General features: G+C 43.7%; 1 protein-coding gene across 2 annotated transcripts; it reads right to left on the reverse strand.

The window, feature by feature from the left end:
* Window positions 1–361: 361 nt before the first annotated feature.
* On the reverse strand, window positions 362–13,959 carry LOC119362706 (tRNA ligase 1-like). 2 transcript variants are annotated; one of them, XM_037627952.1, is made up of 27 exons: window positions 13,820–13,959; window positions 13,422–13,742; window positions 12,102–12,152; window positions 11,883–11,965; window positions 11,707–11,806; window positions 11,221–11,299; window positions 10,869–10,992; window positions 10,099–10,205; window positions 9,853–9,981; window positions 9,167–9,231; window positions 8,901–9,065; window positions 8,594–8,754; window positions 7,933–7,964; window positions 7,636–7,817; window positions 7,239–7,318; window positions 6,740–6,805; window positions 6,372–6,661; window positions 5,641–5,748; window positions 4,662–4,759; window positions 4,512–4,572; window positions 2,474–2,550; window positions 2,319–2,390; window positions 2,160–2,236; window positions 1,737–1,817; window positions 1,482–1,584; window positions 1,144–1,302; window positions 362–986 (listed from the first exon to the last, which is right to left on the reverse strand). In XM_037627952.1, exons 1-27 carry the CDS (start codon window positions 13,910–13,912, stop codon window positions 594–596), a joined length of 3,357 nt encoding a protein of 1,118 aa, XP_037483849.1. In that variant the 5' UTR covers window positions 13,913–13,959; the 3' UTR covers window positions 362–593. The 2 variants fall into 2 exon arrangements, with proteins under 2 accessions (XP_037483849.1, XP_037483848.1); XM_037627951.1 differs by having other exon boundaries at window positions 13,422–13,751.
* Window positions 13,960–21,390: the final 7,431 nt, after the last annotated feature.

A 21,390-nucleotide genomic window follows, 5' to 3' on the forward strand; every position in this document is an offset into this window, starting at 1 on the left:
ACCATTTCCTTCGTCTCTTTCTGGGATAGCTACTACCACTAAATAAGCAACTGCCAGATTGTTTAGTCCCTCCCATCCAAATGATCTTACATAAATCTTATCTGGCTGACATTCGTTAGGAGAGAGATGGCAAATGAACCCTTTTTATTGCAGTTTTGCATGAGCGAGATCGAACGGTGACAGTTTTAAATTATCTGTCATGTCACTCCGAAGAAACTACCATCCCTCACAACTAAGATTGCTAGCAAAATCGTTCGCAAATACCACCTCTTCTGCCGAACGTTCGCCAGCTAAGGGGGTCCTTCAGTAATCATTACCGATTTATTAATTCTTAGGGGCACATGTTCCATCTATCCATGTATAAAGACTGGTATCACAATCTTGATGGATCCTTTAATAATTGCTAGGAAAGTTTGGAACCTCAACATATTTACAAAACTGTTGCCATGACTCCTAAGGCCCTTTAGTAATCCCTTGAAAATTTCGTGGCATGAAACTCAAACATATTTACAAAGCTGTTGCCCCTAGCAGTTACCCGAAGACTCCTGATTCTATGCTCAAGTCTACATCAAATTCTAAAACCAAGACAGGAATCAGTAGAAGTCAAGCACTCCTGAGATGGTGATCGGAGGGTCGATCAGTACACGTTTCGCTTGTCCTGCTGAAAACAGCTGCGGCAGCATGTTTGCTTCCTTCGGTGCAACACCAGGGGCTGTCCAAAGGGTAACATGTGGCCAGTCATTTTTGGAATCGATCTTCTCGCCATTTACAGTTCCAAGTTGTGCCTCAAGAGCAGCCATCTTATCAGTGTAGAGGAAGGCGTTAAACAACACTGGGACTTCCTGGTTCTGGTAGACTCCATAGCTAGCAACTGCAGCTACACCATGGGCTCTTTTGTGGGCAAGCGTGACATGAGCCTTGCTTAGGTTATCCTCCACTTTTATGCCGTTGAGAAAATTGTTTACATCACCATCATTCTCGCCCAACTGTTACAGTTACGCAGTGTGTAAATGGTTAAATTAAAGCTTCATCCATGACTGCTGCATGATGACAAAACCTAGCGGCAGCAGTCACATGACTACGAAAACTAGAACTGGGAAAGTTCATACACCTTAAGGACTAAGTTGAGCATGCATATCTTACCTTTCGGAGAAGGCTCAATATATCTGCCTGGGGTACTGTAACCGCAGCAAAAATGATATTCCCAAACCTTCGCTTTGCAGTATCAGGAGTTTTGACATCACCTTTTGCAACAGCCTTCAACTGTTCCAGTACTTCTTTCACCGCAACATCAAATGGAACCTAATAAATGAAAACATTATAACAAAAGAAACGCATCCTCTCTTTCTGTGCAGTGAAATTTGTAAACGCCACAGACCCACAGTAAACAGCTTCTTATGATTCCAGAGAATACCAGTGCAAGTCCCTCATTTATAAACTACAAATTGCAAAACCATTCTATTGCCTAACAACATGGTTACCTGAATGGATGTAAGATAATTAGCATTCCTTGACAAGACCACACGTAGTCTTTTCTCCCACTGAGCCCATTCTTGGGCATATGAACCTTTTGATGGCTCCACTCTGATATGGCATTATTGTGAAAATCAGCCAGCATATAAATAATCATGAATTTAATAATGTGTCGCTAGTTATGAAAAAAATGACAGCTGAAACTGCACTAAGTTTGTACTCCGAGAAGGGTGTACAACGAAAACTGCTCAACAGTTTCATACCTCCCATGCCTGCTTTGATGCAGTCTGAATAAGCTCATTCCCTCATCTAAGATAGTTTTGACATCACCAGGCAATGGAGCTCTGCATGAAATTTAAGTAGCAAACTAGCAGTTCAGTGGATACAAGTACGCAAAGCAACATATCAATCAGAATGTACAAAGAGGACATAGCCGTTCTCTGGCACATGACATGAAAAACCACACATTTATCTGGATAACAAATGTATTGAACAAGTTGTCTTCCTAAATGTTTAATCAAGTGAAAATAAAACAAAATGTATAGCTTTACTAACATGGTATTGTAGAGACATGGAATGAAAAATGCATTGCCCAGCCATATAAAAGAATGGGACAAACAGTATCAAGAATATAAGAAACAGGACATCTGATAAACTAGTGGCGGAAATAGTAACATTAATCTTACCTCTCTGGCTTCAGGAGAGGCATCTTAACCAAAGAGCCAAAACGCTCATATAATTCACTTTCAAATTCTCTTCGGCACTGAAATTAGTTTGTTGATGAACATTGATAATTTGGTATATTCCAGCAGGAGTTGAAACAGTTTTTCATTAAATGTACATACCTTGCCATCATAGAGGTTATAAAACATTAGCAAAATATAGCCAGCATTTGGTGATGCTTTGTCCAGATTTCCCTTTTATAAATTGTGGAAACAATTTAGAATGTATAACGGTGAGCATCAACAAACTTGTGTAAGAGTAAATATCGTGTACATACCGGATGATTGACCCGTTGGAGTACACGAAACATGAAAACAGCAAGAGCTTCAAGAGAGAATGGATTTGAATCGGTGCCTGTTGATTCAAGGAACAAGAAGAAAACTTATGAAACTTATTCAAGAACAAGGCATGACCAGTCGTAAACAGAGATGTATGCAATAAAATTTGTAATGTCGATCCAGAATTTTAACAATCCCCTAGCAGGATATATGGAAGAGTGGATTTTCAATCCGGACTCATGATTCTGGAATCAGTGTCCATCTGGATTTTCGCACAGTTGATTTGTTGAATACGAGTAGCAAACGCGTACGCAGTGGCATAGGGATGCAACACATGCCCTCCCTCCCTCCCTCTCTCCTTCTCTCTCTAGACAGCGCTATAACTCCGACGACAGGAAAAAATTCAAGATTCTTCTTTGCGAGGAAAAGGTGTAGCTACATCCATCATGGTCTGCTGGAGCCTGGAGGTCATTCCAACACAGATGTGGTGCTGGGCTGCAACACCAGGAGTGAAGGCAGTAACCAAAGAATGGAGCTATGGAGCTTGTGACTCTGTCATCTTCATGAACTCCGACATCCAGCAATGAGGGTATTGCAACGACGAGATTGAGTATCCTTTCTTGCATTTTCGTAACTCGTGAAATGCCGAGTAGGCACGAATTCCCCCAATTTGCGACCTACCATAGGATTTGTTATGTAGATAGGTATATGTCCCTTTCCATTATGAATCACGATTGTGTGGCCAACCATTGTGGGTAGAATGCTAGATGCCCGGGACCATGTTACTATTATTTCTTTTAGATCCGCTAATGGAGGTGGCCAGGAGCACGCGATAGTCGTGGAGATTGCTTAAAGTGGCGAGGCACCAGATCTGGCAGCGTAGACACCAACCCTGCCAAAGATCTCAGCCGGCATTAGCATGGCTAGATCTGACCTTTGGTTCCATCAGTTCAGAATTGATTGTTCACGGTAGGGTAGATTCAACCAATTGTTTCTGTATATTACTATTCTCTTACCTGGAGTTATATAATCTGGACCATATCTTACCTAATCGAGTTTTTCTAGGATTCAGGGGCAATACGGTCATATTTGTGCCTTGCCAATCTTGGAGGTTAGTTTTGAGGATTTTGTCTGGCCTTTACAAGTCTGATCGTAAATCTGGTGGTGAACCAGTGCATGTGTTCTTATTGAAATTTGGTTGGACTCCAATTCCTGATAGTTATCTATTTGTTCATGTGTTAGGGCCTCTAAATCCAGAGTCTCGCCACTGATTGAATGGATTCAAATGGAATTGACACTAATTGCAAATTGGTTCTCACTTAATTGAGTTACTGCATCAAAATGGTGATGCTTTGTTCGTGTTAATGCAGCAATGGTTCATGTTGTGAGAAATTTTTGATAAAAAGTGGTGATTTAGGCGTAAAGTTTTGATGCTCAAAATATTGATGTCTTGTGCACACCTGCTGTTAACTGCAAATCATGACACTGTTAATTTAGATTAGTCAAGCCAATATTGCAGCGAGATTTTTCTCCTTAAAAAAATCAATGGTGATGTCAATTGCAAATCTTAATCACGAACTATTCAAATTTTGAAGTAAGACCCATGCATGTGTTTCAGTGGGCATGCCATGGCACAGAAACATGTTTGGCCGCATTGACTGCCGTGGCCCATGAGCCAGGCCACCCTTCTGCGGATGAAATAGGACATCAAGTAATCAATCTTCCCTACCTAAACTGCTGGTGAATACATCGACATAGCCGATCCCAATGCACCTGTGCGGACATGATTGCGAGCTATCAGGTGCTCATCCACCAAAACGACTTATTGGGAACCTAAGCCCCTATTGTGGCAAGTCAATAAGAGGCCTCACTGAGACTATTAATGAAGTCATGGGGTCCACATGATCTCTAGATTGATTTGAGTGCACACTTGTCTCACAATTCAAACAGATGCAAAAGTTCCCAGAGAAATGCAATTTGATGTTTCTCTTTTGAGTTCCTTGCAAAATGCAAAATAAATAATGAAGCACAAGTTACCTTCAGAATCAGGAATTACAGGAACAGCAGCAGCCTTTGTCATCCCACACATATCTTCAATCTGGAATAAATGATTTATCAGTTCAGTTCTTCCTATATTGTCATAACCAATTTTCAAGGGGAAACAAAGCAAGGAAACAGTAATCTTGCCTGCCGCCAGACTTCCTCATTTGGTGCATTTTTATCAGCGAGGGTTATTCTAAATGGTTTCTTTTTTCGCTCATCAGCAACCTTTTGCCAGTATCTTCCTGTAAGGGTGGACAGTTAACAAAATAGTCAAATAAACAATGTATTACCTCGGCCGAAATATAGCACCTAAAACAGCAGGAAAATTTTGAAGCAATAGGTAGCGACACAAAATTTGTGGCAATCTGAAGAACACTGACACTGATATTACTGATAAATCTCTACTGCTATAATGCGGCAGTTACGAAATTGGATTTGCCACACTTCTTCCGTTTTCGCGTCAAGACAACATTGGCAGTCCATTTCTCAGCTATCTACCAGGCATGCAGACGCATAATCAAACAGCTAAGAACTGCCGGATTCGGATTCGCTCCCTGTTCTGGCGTCCCAGGGGCATACACGTGCCAAACTCTGTGTACAATAATAAACAGAAGAAAAAAATCAAACTACATCGGCATCCCATGCGAGGGGGGTTAACAATATTCCTGCCACCTCATAATATGCATGTGCGGCACCGGCACAGCAACATGACTTTGCGTATTTTGCCCCTCTCTGTATGTAAATTATACTAGCTCTGAACATGTTTCTTGGTCCGAAAGTGCTCCGGAGATGTAAACTGGGGATAATGTTCTATCTAATCAACGCAGGCTAAAGTGATCTACTGTCCATGGAAAATTTATTTCTTGGCAAAAAGCAAAGCTAATCAGCTGCTATTTAGAAAATAATGAATAATATCTTTGTGAGAGCAAGGCACACACGGATAATCAATTATCGTGGTGAACAATAGGGTAGTCCTAGAGAAGGCACAGCTGTGATGATCTACTATATGTGACCACTAGAAAGCTGCAACAATTGAACGCATCCACACTCCAGTTTGTAGAAGATCTAAGAACAAGTTGGGCCCGATGAACATCAGTAGAAAATGTTGCCAAATGTTCCATACCTTTAGTACGATCTCCCATCAAACTATGAAGAGGACGATTATCACCAAGGCCACCGGGCGTGTTTAATATTTGCTCACATAAAGCAGACTTCGCACAACCAGGTATACCTGAAAGAAAAATAAACATGACAAAAGAAGATAATGAGCAATAGTAATTACTAAGCGAAAAATGTTTGGCAGCAGATATATTTTATAAAAAACTGTTTCAGGTACGAACCAGGTGTTGCATGACTTCATATGATACGTTGATAATAGAGATAAGAGGTAATATATATACAAACACGGCATTACTGAAGAAAACAAGGTTTGTCTGGCATTGAGGCATGCTGACACCAACCTTAGGGCCTATACGGTCTGGCATAAAGCATATGCCCATTGGATTTATAAGCTTAATCCAAGCAGACAAAGCCCAAAGAAAAAGTATTTTTTATGCTTACGGATATGAACATCTGCTAGTACCCAACTTCTATAGCTAACTAATCGGCTTTATCTGGTTTATAAGCTATTAAGTTTGATAGCTGACATAAGCCGAAGCCACGCCAAATAGGGTTCCTGCATCTTATGAATGCTCAAGCATGTTAAAAAATTCAGAACCAAGAATCTGTGTCGTCCTTTTTTTTATCTTTCTTGAGCAGTGGTAAACAATCTCAGTATCCCGATTATTACAATCACCGAGTAAAATTCAAAATCAAGAAACTTAAGTCTCAGAATCTGGTAGAAATCAAATTTACCAGGAAAGAAGACAATAAGGCCCTCGGTTTTCGAAACAACGTCCAGGGATGTCGACGTGGGACTAGAAGGAGCTGTCCCACGTTCTGGCTGAAGGTCACCCTCTTCATCTCTCTGTGCATCAAGTATGGCCAAGAAATTTTCTGTTTGAACCAAGTCGCCAGCAGCCCCTATCAAAGCCTGGTTTGCAGGACTACGCTTAGCATATTGTTCAAGGAAAGGTTCTGCTTCGGTAAGATATGTTGAGGATGGCAGCTGCTTATTTTGATACTTTCTTCTGATGTATACAGCCCTGCAATGGGTAACCAGTTTAATTAACACAAACGTTTGTAAGAAACTAAGGATAAATGCTATGAAGAGAGAATTATACCATTCGTCCAACATTTTGGTGAGCTCTTTCTGCTTACTTGCTGATGTTCCCCAAATCTTCATTTGCCTATTTAACACATTCAGGAACATTAATATCAGGGAAAGCGTTGCTTGTATTCAGTACAAAAGCAGCAAGACCGTGTAATTAGTCACAATTGGCAACTCAGCTACAGCAATTACATGTGGTAGAATCTTCAAGCATGAAATCATCACTTGCCGAAGGAAAATTCTTGAATTTCACAAAGTTATAGACATCTGTGTGTCCCTGCCTTATAGGTATTGCCATTCGCTGTTATATATATACCAACTAGGTTGAAGGCTGGAGGATGTGTTACAACTGGTTTCTGAAATTACATAAATTATGGAGAGCACGAAACTAAACCAGCAATTATAAAGTTCACAAAATAGTTAATTGTCTCTATTGGCATTGATTTCCTATCAATTGTTCAAAGAGAAGCAGAGGAAAGCTGAAGCTTGGAAGTTGGATAAGATTGGCATACCTCAGGTAATAAGTTTTATACGCAGATGGGCCATCTTTGAAGAGGGTGGAGAGGCCATTCCGAATTAAAAATGTCCTTATCTGTCAGGTAGAAATACAAGAAAATTCTTAGAAAAAACATATTCAGCAAAGTTAAACCTATACAGTTGTAGACCTCTCCCATGTGCAAGAATGAAGAATCTACTGAAGGAAAGGGAGTCCACAGAGAAATGTCAGAGGGAGATCCGCAGGAAGTAACAGGAACGCACAACCATAAGCATATTAGTACCATTGCAAAACTTAATTACCAAATTGAACATGATAGTAACCAATAACAAGTAAACAGCATAGTATTCATATCTCAAGAAGTTGACCAATGAGCCAAGTCCCAAAAGAAGCTGAAAACAATAGCAAAGTACCTTATAGGTCAGAAATTTTAGTTTAACCATCAAATCTGAATCCTCGTCAGCCAGACCATCCTTACTTGACAAACTTGAATCCAAAGCACCATTGATATTTCTCAGTAAAGTGTTACTGTCTTTGGAAAGTTCAGCAGCCTTCTTATTATTCGCCTTGAACAGGTTTACATCAACAAAGAAACCTAACCATGAAACGTAGATCAGTCAAAGGCACATCAGTGCATGTATTAATTGCAAGAGCTAAAAATTGATTGTCATGAGAGGTAAGAGTTTTATATAAGAAAAGGTTCAACTTACCTCTGTACAGTGGCCACAACTCTTGATTTTTCCTATAAAGGGGAATGCAGGATTCATTAGAGACCTAATAAATCTCAAAAAGAGAAAAATAAAGAAAATACTTCCATAAGCTAATGAGATACTCTCTCCATTTCATATTACAAGGGGTAACTTAGTCAGGCGTGGGAATTCAATAAGCCCATTAATAGTATAGGAAAATGACCATGGTAGCCATGAAGTCATTGTCTATGGAAGGAGAAAACAATTAGTATGAGTATTTAACCATAAAAATGAAGGGAGATGAGAGATGAACGGTGGCAAAAGCAAGAAAAAATAGTTACTTCCAAATGCAGGCCTTATATCTATACCAATATAAAAAGACCCAAAGGGGCAGATCCAATTAATCTCGGCCATCAAATCATGTCAATCCAACGACCTAGACTACTTCAGTGTCGAGCGCTCAACACGTTTAGCGTGTAGTTAATTTCATGCCAAATATAGTGCTAATCACATAATAACACGCAAATAATATCCTACTTAATATCCGCATGCACTTAATATACTTCCAAATTAACGTGCATTGCACGTACACATTGACTAGTTTTTTTAAGGGTGCAAAATTAAACTTTATAGTTTGCTGAAACGGAGGGAGTCATACACAAGGATGATTTCACAAGCTTACCTCATCTCTTGCTGATAGCGTCTAAAAACAGAATCACTGTACACATGGATAACCATCTTGTAACACAAGTTATCATTTGAAAGAGAATCAACCTTTTGATAATTCCAATAAGATTTGAAAGATGCAGAGAAATTTTTCCGCTTCATCAGACCAATCATCTCCTGTAACAGTCCAGAACAGGAAGAATTACCATATAACAAGCTATTGGCTTACTGGTGTTGCAGTTATCATGCATTTAAAATGGAAGTATCTCTATTACGGTCAAGAACAATCTATTGTTGGACAAAAACCAATAAAATCTGCTAACCTGTAATTTCTTAGTTGCATAGTCTGTGGGATGTGCTTGCAAAAAATGAGTGACAACTGATTTATCAGCATTTCGAGACTGGGGCTCAAGACCACTGTATCCAAACCAATCACGGTGGTCTGGACACATTGAAGATCCAACATTTTCAAGAAGTGCTTTAATTTGCTGTGATGTAAAAGTAGAAGTTACAGCAAGGTAGAACCAATACAAAGTTAAGACAAAGCACGAAGGACAGGAGAATACCACTTCACAACATTAAATATTACCTGCTTCTCATCTGACCTATTAGCAGCACATACGTCTCGTAAACTTGGTCCTAAATCAGAGTCACCTGCATATAATAGTAACTCTGTGAATCAGTAGACATATAAAGTGTTTACAACTTCACACATATCCCAAACAATCTCAGAACATGATTGAATGCATCAGAGAATCTTTGTTAGGATAGATGCATATTGTACTGACATTAAGGTTCCCAGATCTGTGACTTGAGAAAAATTGATCGATTGTGATTAACCTCTGTGATCTACAGATCCAACCATGATATATCAATTGCTAATGATTACAAAATAGTTATGCATGTAATGTGTAGGCATTTTTTTGGTAAACGGCAAATCTCTGTATCTGTGTATCGGACTATCGGGCCAATAAGTATTTGAATATAAGCATTGGTGTTGCAGAGTTAGCTCAGAGTTGGAAGCACACTAAGTGACTGGCAGGATTAGCACTGCCATATGGTATAAAAACTACAAATATAATAAAACCGAAAAAAAGGTAGCCTGGTTTTCTTTATATGAGAGGAAGTCTTATTAGGTGACTTCAAAAAAAAAATTTAAAGAAACTTGATATTTAGATGAAAGCTTGGTCAAGGTCATCTATAGATAAACCAAACCTTCCTAAATAACTCATCTATTCACTCAAACAACAAGATAAATTCATTATAGTGACTTACCTCCATCTAATGAAGGTATTGGAAAGTTCCTCAAAACCTCTTCCATTTGAACTGAACTTTCACGACTGACAATACGGGCAACCAGACCTTCAAGAATCTCACCCTGCACCATTACATGATCCTTTGACCCTAGAACAAATAGTTAGTACTTTGATAGTGGGGAGAGATAAAAATATACCAGACCAGTTTAGAGCAGCAGTGTAGAGAAAAAGAGTACAGGAAAAAAAACTTTCAAGATAGTCATACCTGGCACAGATATATCAGCTATTTCATCAAGGGCTTTGCATACAGGTGTGGCAGTACCCTCTTCACACAAAGCGTCATAGGCAGCAAAGAATGAAGTGGCAGATTTCCTAATGGAGATGTAAACAGAAAACATAGCAATGTTATGAGCGGACCCGGCGCCGAATGAATATGTGCGTTCATCTGAAAGTGATACTTGCATGCGATCAAACAGATGAATGGAATGAAAATAGCTGTTCGGTGTCAGGCACCAAGAAAAATATGTAGGACAATCTCTAGCAATAATGCAATATAGACAGTTCACTTAAGAGCTCCAAGAGGATGCACATCAACATAACAGTTGATGATACACAGGAGAACAGAACAAGAATTTAGTAACTTCACGAGCATAAGTTGGCTGATTTTCATATTCAAGCAACAATCTATTGTGGCAAACATAATAACACAGCACTTGTTTTTGAAACACTGGACGGTTGCAAAACATGGGATGTCACAATTAAGAAGTGGACTGGAGGTCTTCTCTCTTCTGTACAGTGCGACTACATGAGGTACCATCATTAAATAAATTAATTAATTGTACCAAGTCTTCCACCCTCCCTTAGTCCCATTAAATGGGCAATGCACATATCATGTCAAACGCCTTATTTGTACTGTGGGTGTGCATATATGAGCGTCTGCATTTGTACTGTGTTTCTAAAAGTAATTGTGTCAAACAAGGCAGCCAAACACTATAGGCGGAGAACCTTCCACACATGAAGTTATCAGATGGGCACCTTGTGGAAAATAGCCAGACATGATTTGTTGGTAGCCGCCATTTCTGACAAAATGAAATCACCTCTGGGGTAGAATAGAACTGAGGCTTGCCATGGCCCAATTCTGTCACAGCTGTAACCACAGCTGCACAAAAGCCAAAATATAACTGATATAACATCATACCAAAGGAGATTATCAATAATGAGGAAGTTGATGAACTGGAACAAATGCAGCAGGTGACTTCATACTTCAGAAGAAAAATGTAAGAATAATGCAGCATTTACAGCTTGAATGCAATATCAGAATGAAATGATGGCGAACAAAGTACGCATTGAACAGTGAACACTTTAGTCAGGAGAAAAATAGGCATACCATAATCATCCTTTGGCCTTTGCCCATGGTCTCCTAATACAGCTGTCACGAGTTCCATTGAAATGCATATTCGATTTTCCTAGAAGCACAAAAAAGGGGCAAAATCAGAAATCTTAAGAGAACTGCTGAGAACAAAAGGCACAGAGGATAAAGTAAGGATGCTTGATTGTGCTTAATTCCAACAAACTAGCTCCAACAGTCAAATAAGCACCAAGGCATGTTTTGATTTAATTGGTAGGCATTAGATTTTATATTTGCTTATGTGAGTTTGTACAAATTAGGAAAGATGTCAAATTAAGGAGCTGTGATGAAAAAAAATCAAAGTGCAAAAAATATATATAATAATAATAATTACCCTAGTTGCACTCATACTGTAAGCTAAAGAATTGATGTGTATCAAGTACTGAAAGGCCCAGACACAGGAACATGGAGAACAAAAGTCAACACATGAAATTCTTGACAAAAGCTGCAATGGGTGCGGAATACCTCGAGAAAATCATTGAATTCCGCTTGCATTTTAGGAGCTTTGCTGCCCCAAGCTTCACGAAATAAGCGACCCAGGACAAAAACACCCACGGCGGTGAAGCTACAAGCAGAATTTATGCCTTCAGTCAGAACACAAGTAGCTCAAGAAATAATGCTGATAAAAGAACAGAGCGTACATATTTCCAAAGCTGTTCTTGGCATATGCACCACCACGGTGACCAGCATACATGAATAGAGATCCTGAGTGCTTTTGCGTAACCTGGAAAAACATATATCTTAGCAGGATAAACACTTCTTATTAGGCAGCAGGGTAATCACATCGAACAAACAGTATAGACTCTAGTTTTAGTTCGCAAAAGGCAATTAATTAGAAGGAAATGACGAATTAGATATACCTCAATGGTAGCTAATCCCTGTGAAACAATCTCAATCATCCGAGTTCTTGTCTGCAATCACACAGGTGGGGTCACAGTGAAAATTCTAGTTAATATTCCATTTACTAAATGGGAATAAGAGACACTAAATGAGCCAGATCCCACTGTTACTAAAATATCTCCTGTATAGTTAGTTCATTAATATATTCCATCAAGAACAACTAAATACGTTCATATTAATCAAACCCATCAAGGTCTATACAGCTACATTGCAGATTGCAGACATCATGTTCAAGCATCTAACGGCTGAAAGTACAGTGGAGTGCATGGATTACTCAGCAAAAAAAAACTCTTATATCACAAATGCAATGAAACCTAGCAAAGTGAGCAATACTGATTTAAAAAGTTGGAAACTGGGCTCCTTTACTCTTTTAGCATTGCGGTAGATTCTGATAATTCCGTTGAACCGCTTTTAGATATTCTTATTATATTTTGTTTGTTGTGTTCCAAATCATACAAGGACAATCACTGGAAAACTAAATTTATCTATTGATCTGATTTACTAAAAGGAGTAATAGACTTTCAAGTTTTAACACGCTCTTTTCAAACACATCAACCGCAAACTAAGCCCAAGTGTAGCAGGACAATTAAGGTGGCCTGTCTTATAACCATTATAAAGTATGGCTACTGGAAACAGCGGAACAAGGTCACAAATCATGATGTTCAAGGTATATACAGCTACAATGCAGACTGCAGGCATCATTCTCAAGCATCCAATTGGCTGAAAGTACAGTGGAGTGCATGGATTATACTCTGAAAAAACTCTGTTTCTGTACAGTGGAATAGAAACCTAGAAAAAAATGAGCAATACTCTTTTAGCATTACAGTAGATTATGAAGTTCCATTGAACCGCCTTGGGTAGCGCTGTGTTCCATTTATTGTGTTCCAAAACCATATGAGAACAATCAGTGGAAAACAGAATTTATGGACTAATCAGATTCACTAAACAGAGTAATAGACTTCTAACACGTTCTTCTCCAAACCAACTTGTAAACAAGCACATCACATCAAACGCAAACTGAGCCCAAGTGTACCAGGAATGTTACGGTTGACCCATCAACTAATAATCAACTAAAGTTGGGTCAAGGTATGGCTACAGGAAACTGTGGAACTAAGTCACTACTCGTAATGCGAAATGTGTCCACAAGCATCAAACGATCATGAACACCGAGCAGTTCCCCGACGGTTACTCGGGAGACACTTGTGTTGATTGTCACAAGGTGATCGAAGCAACGAGCAATTCAACAAACACCATGAGGGGGAACCGAGCCAACCACGCACCTCCTGGTCAGATTTCTCGTTCTCGAACTTGGGGTAGAAGGTGGCCCTGATCTGTGCCTCGGTGAAGGTGTTGTTGTCCACCGAGAACTCCGCGGCCCCCTTGATCAGCCTGGAGAGCTTATCGCTGGCGCCGCCCTGCTCGGCGGCGGCGACCGCGGAGGACGAGGACGAGGACGCCGAGGTCGCGTAGCCCCTGGGCACCCACACCTGCGCCGCCCCTGCCGTGCTCGGCGCAAGGGACATCCTCTCGACGGCCGTGGATGAGGGGGCGGGGGCGGGGGCGGGGGTGGGGGTGGCCTTCGGCTTCCATCTCTGCTGCGTCTGCTTGCCCTGCGGGAGGCACGGTTAGGGTTTCGGGAGCTCGAGAGGAGGAGGAGGGGGAGGGAGGAAGGGCGTACGTGGTCGCGGCGAGGAGGCATTGCGAAGGGCGGGGCGGGGAGGAGGGGGAGGAACCGCCTGGGGCTGTGGGAGAGAGAGAGGGAGAGCGACATATAAGTGCCGGCCACGACGCCGGGGCGGGGGATGGAAGTCGGTGGGGAAAGCGGCGCCGCCTACGCGCGGCGGGTTCAGGAGGGTTTAGCGGCGGTGGCAGGAATGCTGCTAATGCTAAGACTTGGGCCGGGCCATTTTTGAGGCTCGCCTGCAAATGGCATTATTGTGGGACGGCCCGCTACCAAGTTACTCCTTCTGTATTAATACTATGATGATAGTGTCAAAAACGTCTTATGTTTTGATCCCAGCGGGTTTTATTTTTCCCGTGAGCAAGCGCTGGTTTTTTTGGCATCATTTTTTCTTGTTTCATCATTTTTGTTTCTAATTTTTTTTCTTACTTACATTTGGATTCTGAAACATAAAGTGTTTATGGCACATTTAAAGAATGTTCTGCAGTGTAAAAAAAATGTTCACACAACTAAAATGTCGATAGCTTTAAAAAATATGTTGGTGACATTTAAAGAAAATGTTCACACATTACAAAAATGTGTTCATGACATCTTAAAAAAAATTGTGCTTAAAAATGTGTTTGTGTACTTTAAAAATGTTTCATACCATTCAAAAAATATTCAATGTGTATTTAAAAAATGTTTTACATTTATTAGAAAAGTACTCCAACATGTATTTGAAACAAATATTTATCAAGCACTCGAAAAAATACAATGCAAAAAGTGTTTATGTACTTTTAAAAAAATCATACCATTAAAAAATATCCATGTGTATTTGAAAAATGTTTAATATATATTATAAAATGTTCAAAACATGCATCATGTATTTGAAAAATGTTCAACATGTATAAAAAAAGTACCGTGTGATATGAAAAATGTACAACATGTATTGAAAAAAGTATACATGTATTAAGAAAGAAAGAAGAAACCTGCTAAAAACACATACAATCAAAGAAGAAGGAAAATAAAAAAATGAAACATGTATTCAAAATATTTTTAGCATGCTTTACCCCCAATTTTGAATAGATATCTGACTATTCATATGCAACATGAGTTAGTTCCTTTCAGTAGTCTAGATATTGAAATGCAACATGGCAGATCTATCGACAACGAGGATGATGTAACCAACAATGCGACAAAAGCAACGATGAAACTGTCGAGAACGTAGTAATTTCAAAAAAAATCCTACGCACACGCAAGGATCATGGTGATGCATAGCAACGAGAGGGGAGAGTGTTGTCCACGTACCCTCGTAGACCGAAAGCGGAAGCGTTATGACAACGCGGTTGGTGTAGTCGTACGTCTTCACGATCCGACCGATCCAAGTACCGAACGTACGGCACCTCCGAGTTCAGCACACGTTCAGCTCGATGACGATCCCCGGACTCCGATCCAGCAGGGTGTTGGGGATGAGTTCCGTCCGCACGACGGCGTGGTGACGATGATGATGTTCTACCGACGCAAGGCTTCGCCTAAGCACCGCAACGATATGACCGAGGTGGAATATGGTGGAGGGGGCACCGCACACGGCTAAGGAACGATCACGAAGATCAACTTGTGTGTCTAGAGGTGCCCCCTGCCCCCGTATATAAAGGAGCAAGGGGGGAGGCCGGCCGGCCCTAGGGGGCGCGCAAAGGAGGGGGGAGTCCTCCTCCTAGTGGGAGTAGGACTCCCCTTTCCTAGTCCAACTAGGAAGGAGGAAGGGGGAAGGAAAGAGAGGGAGAGGGAGAGGGAAAGAGGGGCCGCGCCCCCCTCCCCTAGTCCAATTCGGACTCCTCATGGGAGGGGGCACGCTGATGGGGTCATGTACCTAGGGTAGGATCACTGACCTGATCTAAGTACCCTGCCCAAAGACACCCTTAGAAGAGGTCACCTTCCAGTCGACCAACGAGGGACTCACTCGACTGACTTGAAGGACTCGACCACGAAGACTCACTCGACCATCAGAAGGTCAAGAGGCACTCTGCACTGCAACGGCCTGTAATTAAGTAGACTTTATGATAGTAAAGACACTTTATGTGGGGCGTTACCAGTAACGCCCCGGACTTAACTCACCTTAAACCCTCTCCTACGTGGGCTGGCTGGGGTCCTGGCGCACTCTATATAAGCCACCCCCCTCCACAGGTAGAGGGGTTCGGCACCTTGTAACTCATATACACATAATCCACTCGCCCGCCTCCGGGCTCCGAGACGTAGGGCTATTACTTCTTCCGAGAAGGGCCTGAACTCGTACATCCCTTGTGTTTACAACCTCTCCATAGCTAGGACCTTGCCTCTCCATACCTACCCCCCACTCTACTGTCAGGCTTAGAACCACGACAGTTGGCGCCCACCGTGGGGCAGGTGTTTTAGCGATTTTGTGGGGAAGTTGCGATTCTTCCGAGTACTTTCATCATGGTGGCTGCTGGAGTTTTGGTCGAGGGTCGAGAGATCCGTCTCGACGCTCTCATCTTCATCGCCGACGACTCCGCCTGGCTCCAGGAGGCTCCACTCGACATTGATGCGCTCCCCGTCCGCGGTGCGACGCATTTTCGCGCATGTGTCCGCGGCGTTCTGCTGCGGCAACCGTCGACCTCGTATCGGTCGACATCCCCATCGACCACCCTCCCGGTCTCCCATCAGCGCAAGCGCTCGGGCCGGTCGAGGATTCAGCGGTGGGTGAGGCATGCAGTGGCTCGCCAGACGGCCACCACCCAAGTTGCGGCAATCGAGCCCGACGAATCTCTCTACGGCCTGTTCGATCTGTCGACTGGTTCCGTAGAGACCGCATCCGAGTGCGATAGCAGTGATCCAGCGGCAGAAATTCTGATGGTCGACGGACCCCGCAGTCCCCCTGGCTTCGCCCGTGATGGTGGAGCAGGCGACGGAGGCAACCCCGCACGAGACCACGAAGAGTACCAGCCTGAGCCACTCGACTCTCTGCAAAGAGAGGAACTTCGCCGCAGGAACGTGGATGCCCTGCGTACTCCCATCGCAGGAGAAACCCCCGAGGCTCGCGCCTTGGAGGAGGCATGTTTGGCCAATTTGGCCGAACGCACTCGACTGGAGAATCTTCAGCGAGCACTCGATGAGCGTGCGCGGCAACGAGTTCCCGACACCAGTCGACGTCAACTCTTCCCGCCGACTCAGGTATATCGAACCCCAATCCAGAATTTAGCAGCTGCGACCCGTATAGCAGAGTCCATCCAGCCCTCTCAGTCGGAAGCTGGCAGAGGCTTGATGCAGATTAGGGATTTGCTCCGGGCAGTAGGAGACCAGAATTCGGCCGTGTCGCAGTCACGCAACAGAATTCACAGTCGATCCGTCGCTGCGAATACGGTTCAGTCGGCTCACAGTCCCAGATCGCCTCCGCGGCGTGAAGGGCGCGAGAATCGGCGAGACCAATATGGTGACCAACTCGACCGAGATGATAGGCGTCGAGTGCCCCATTCCCCTCCGAGGGGTGGGTCTTACGCTCCTCGGCAGCAAGATGACATATGTCAGTTCAGTACGGGGCGAAGAGTTCCAGCCGACCCCAGAGAACCAGGCTTCGACGCGTGATCCATTATCGTGCAAGGTTTGGTCGACCGGAACAGAGCCCATCGAGGCGGACTCGACAGAGATGCGCCCACAAGCAGTCGAGTGCATGTTTCTGGTCCTGAATGTTTCAGCAGAGCTATCAGAGCCGCAGTTATCCCTCCCAATTTCAGGTTGGCAACAGGAGTCAGCAAGTTCACTGGTGAGTCTAAGCCTGAAACTTGGCTTGAGGACTACCGAGTGGCAGTTCAGATTGGTGGTGGGAACGACGAGGTGGCCATGAAGCATTTGCCCCTCATGCTGGAAGGTTCTGCCAGGGCATGGTTGACTCAATTACCTCCTAGCAGCATTTACACTTGGGAAGATCTGTCCCGAGTGTTCATCAGAACGTTTGAAGGAACTTGCAAGCGACCAGCTGGACTGACAGAGTTGCAAGTCTGCGTGCAGAAGACCAATGAGACTCTCAGAGAGTATATTCAGAGATGGATCACTTTGCACCATACTGTGGAGAATGTGTCTGATCATCAGGCAGTCTGCGCCTTTAAAGATGGCGTCAAGAACAGAGAATTGAGTTTGAAGTTTGGTCGAACCGGTGACATGACCTTGAGTCGGATGATGGAGATTGCTACCAAGTACGCCAACGGTGAAGAAGAAGACCGACTCCGAAGCGGCAAGCACAAGCCGAGTCAGTCGGAAAAAGGAAACACCAGTCGGAAACAGAAGCGGAAGGCTGAACCAGCAGCTCCTGGAGAGGCTCTGGCCGTGACTCAAGGAAATTTTAAAGGGAAACCAAAAGGATCCTGGAACCCTAAGAAGGTAAAGGATAAAGAAGGGAATGACGTAATGGATATGCCATGTCACATCCACACGAAGAAAGACGAAGAGGGGAATATCATCTACCCGAAGCATACCACTCGCCAATGTCGACTCCTGATCCAGCAGTTTCAGGGAAAATAGTCTAAGGACAAGGAGAAGGAGTCAGACAAGGCCGAAGACAAGGAGGACAGTGAGGAAGGATATCCGCATATCAACTCCACTCTGATGATCTTTGCAGATGTGGAAAGCAAGAGTCGATTGAAAGTCATTAACCGAGAGGTGAACATGGTTGCCCCAGCAAAAGCAAATTATCTGAAATGGTCTCAAATACCCATCACATTCGACCAATCTGATCACCCGACTCATATTGCCACCCCTGGGAGGCAAGCTTTGGTGGTCGATCCAGTTGTTGAAGGCACTCGACTGACAAAAGTGCTTATGGACGGTGGTAGTGGGTTGAATTTGCTGTATGCAGACACACTGAAAGGAATGGGCATTCCGATGTCCCGACTGAGCACCAGTAACATGAGCTTTCATGGATTTATACCAGGGAAGAAAGCCGAGTCACTCGGCCAAATAGCTCTGGACGTGGTGTTTGGTGATTCGAAACATTTTCGCAAAGAAAAGTTGACATTTGAGGTCGTGGATTTTCAGAGTGCATATCATGCCATTTTGGGGAGACCAGCTTACGCACGGTTCATGGCTCGACCATGTTACGTGTACCTCAAATTGAAGATGCCCGGCCCCAAAGGAGTGATCACTGTCACCGGTGATCGGAAAAAGGCAGAAGAGTGCTTTCAGAAGGGCTCAAAGATTGCCGATTCCCAGGTGACAGCGGTCGAGTTCGAAGAATACAAGCAAAATGCAGATCCGAGTGATTTGCTGCGATCCAAGAAACCCGCCACAGAGTCTGCATTTCAGTCGTCCGGTGAGACGAAGCCTGTTCACATTCACCCGACCGACCCCGATGCAGCTCCGACCCACATCTCCACAACACTCGACCCGAAATAGGAAGAAGCGCTCATCCAGTTCCTCCGTGAGAACTGGGACATTTTTGCATGGAAGCCCGCTGACATGCCAGGTGTTCCCAGGGGATTGGCTGAGCATCGCCTAAGAGTCGACTCATCTGCAAAACCAGTCAAAGAGCATCTTCGGCGGTCCGCCGTCCAGAAGAGAAAAGCCATTGGTGAGGAAGTGGCTCGACTGTTGGCGGCAGGATTTATCCAAGAGATATACCACTCCGAGTGGCTCGCTAATGTCGTCATGGTTCCTAAGAAGGACAAATCACTCCGAATGTGCATTGATTTCAAGCACATCAACCGGGCCTGCCCGAAAGATCATTTTCCTCTCCCTCGCATAGATCAAATTGTTGACTCGACCGCGGGATGCGAGAGACTATCTTTTCTAGACGCCTACTCCGGGTACCACCAGATCCGTCTGTACGGACCCGACGAGATAAAAACAGCTTTCATCACTCCATTCGGGTGCTTCTGCTATATCACCATGCCATTCGGCCTCAAGAATGCCGGATCCACATTTATGCGAATGATTCAGAAGTGTCTACTCACTCAAATCAGTCGGAATGTGGAAGCATATATGGATGATATCGTTGTCAAGTCACGAAAAGGTTCCGACCTGCTCGCTGATCTCGCCGAAACATTTGCCAACCTCAGAAGGTATGATATCAAGCTCAATCCATCAAAGTGCACATTTGGAGTTCCTGGTGGCAAGTTACTCGGTTTTCTCGTTTCCGAACGAGGAATCGACGCTAATCCAGAGAAGATCGGCACTATTCTCCGAATGAAACGCCCTGTGCGAGTGCACAATGTCCAGAAGCTTACTGGATGCTTGGCCGCATTAAGTCGATTCATCTCACGACTCAGTGAAAAGGCATTGCCTCTTTACCGACTGATGAAGAAGGCAGACAAGTTCGAGTGGACTCCAGAAGCTGATGCAGCGTTTGCCGAGCTAAAAGCTCTGCTCTCCACCCAGCCGGTGCTTGCTGCTCCAATCAGCAAAGAGCCTCTGTTGCTCTATATCGCAGCCACAGGACAAGTCGTCAGTACTGTGCTAACGGTCGAGCGGGAAGAAGAAGGAAAAGCTCTCAAAGTTCAGCGCCCAGTGTATTATTTGTCTGAAGTCTTGACTCCATCCAAGCAGAGATATCCTCATTATCAGAAGCTTGTGTATGGAATATACATGACCACAAAGAAGGTTGCTCATTATTTCTCTGATCATTCCATCACAGTCGTCAGCGACGCTCCACTATCAGAGATCTTGCACAACAGAGATGCAACTGGTCGAGTGGCTAAATGGGCGATTGAACTTCTTCCCCTTGATATCAAGTTTGAGGTAAAGAAAGCCATTAAGTCCCAGGCAATAGCAGATTTCCTCGCCGAGTGGATTGAACAGCAGCAGCCGACTGAAGTTCACTCGGAGCATTGGACCATGTTCTTTGATGGCTCTAAGATGTTGAATGGTTCCGGTGCTGGGGTTGTCCTGGTTTCCCACAGAGGAGATAAGCTCAGATATGTGCTCCAGATTCACTTTGATTCCTCCAACAATGAGGCAGAATATGAGGCCCTCTTATATGGGTTGCGCATGGCCATTTCACTCGGCGTCCGTCGCCTGATGGTCTATGGCGACTCGGATTTAGTGGTCAACCAAGTGATGAAGGAGTGGGACGTGAGAAGCCCAGCCATGACTGGATACTGCAGTGCAGTGAGAAAGCTGGAAAAGAAGTTCGAGGGGTTGGAGCTCCATCATATACCTCGACTGAAAAATCAAGCAGCTGATGATCTAGCAAAGATAGGTTCCAAGAGAGAAGCCATTCCGAGTGGTGTGTTCTTGGAGCATATACACACTCCGTCAGTCAAAGAAGATCCTTTCACCGAAGAAGCTCCACAGCCCAAGAGTGCCACAAATCCGACTGAGGTTGAAGTCCCAGCGGTGGTCGACTTGATCATGGAGGTCTTGGTAGTCATTCCCGACTGGACAGTTCCATATATCGCGTATATCCTGAGGAAAGAGCTTCCGGAGGATGAGGAAGAGGCTCGACAGATCGTCCGTCGATCTAAGGCCTTTACCGTAATCAAAGGACAATTATACAGAGAAAGCGCGACTGGAGTTGGTCAGAAGTGCATAACACCAGAAGAAGGTCGACTCATCCTTAATGATATCCACTCGGGGACCTGTGG

This window comes from Triticum dicoccoides, chromosome 2B (assembly GCF_002162155.2).
Source record: "Triticum dicoccoides isolate Atlit2015 ecotype Zavitan chromosome 2B, WEW_v2.0, whole genome shotgun sequence".
Lineage (NCBI taxonomy): Eukaryota > Viridiplantae > Streptophyta > Magnoliopsida > Poales > Poaceae > Triticum > Triticum dicoccoides.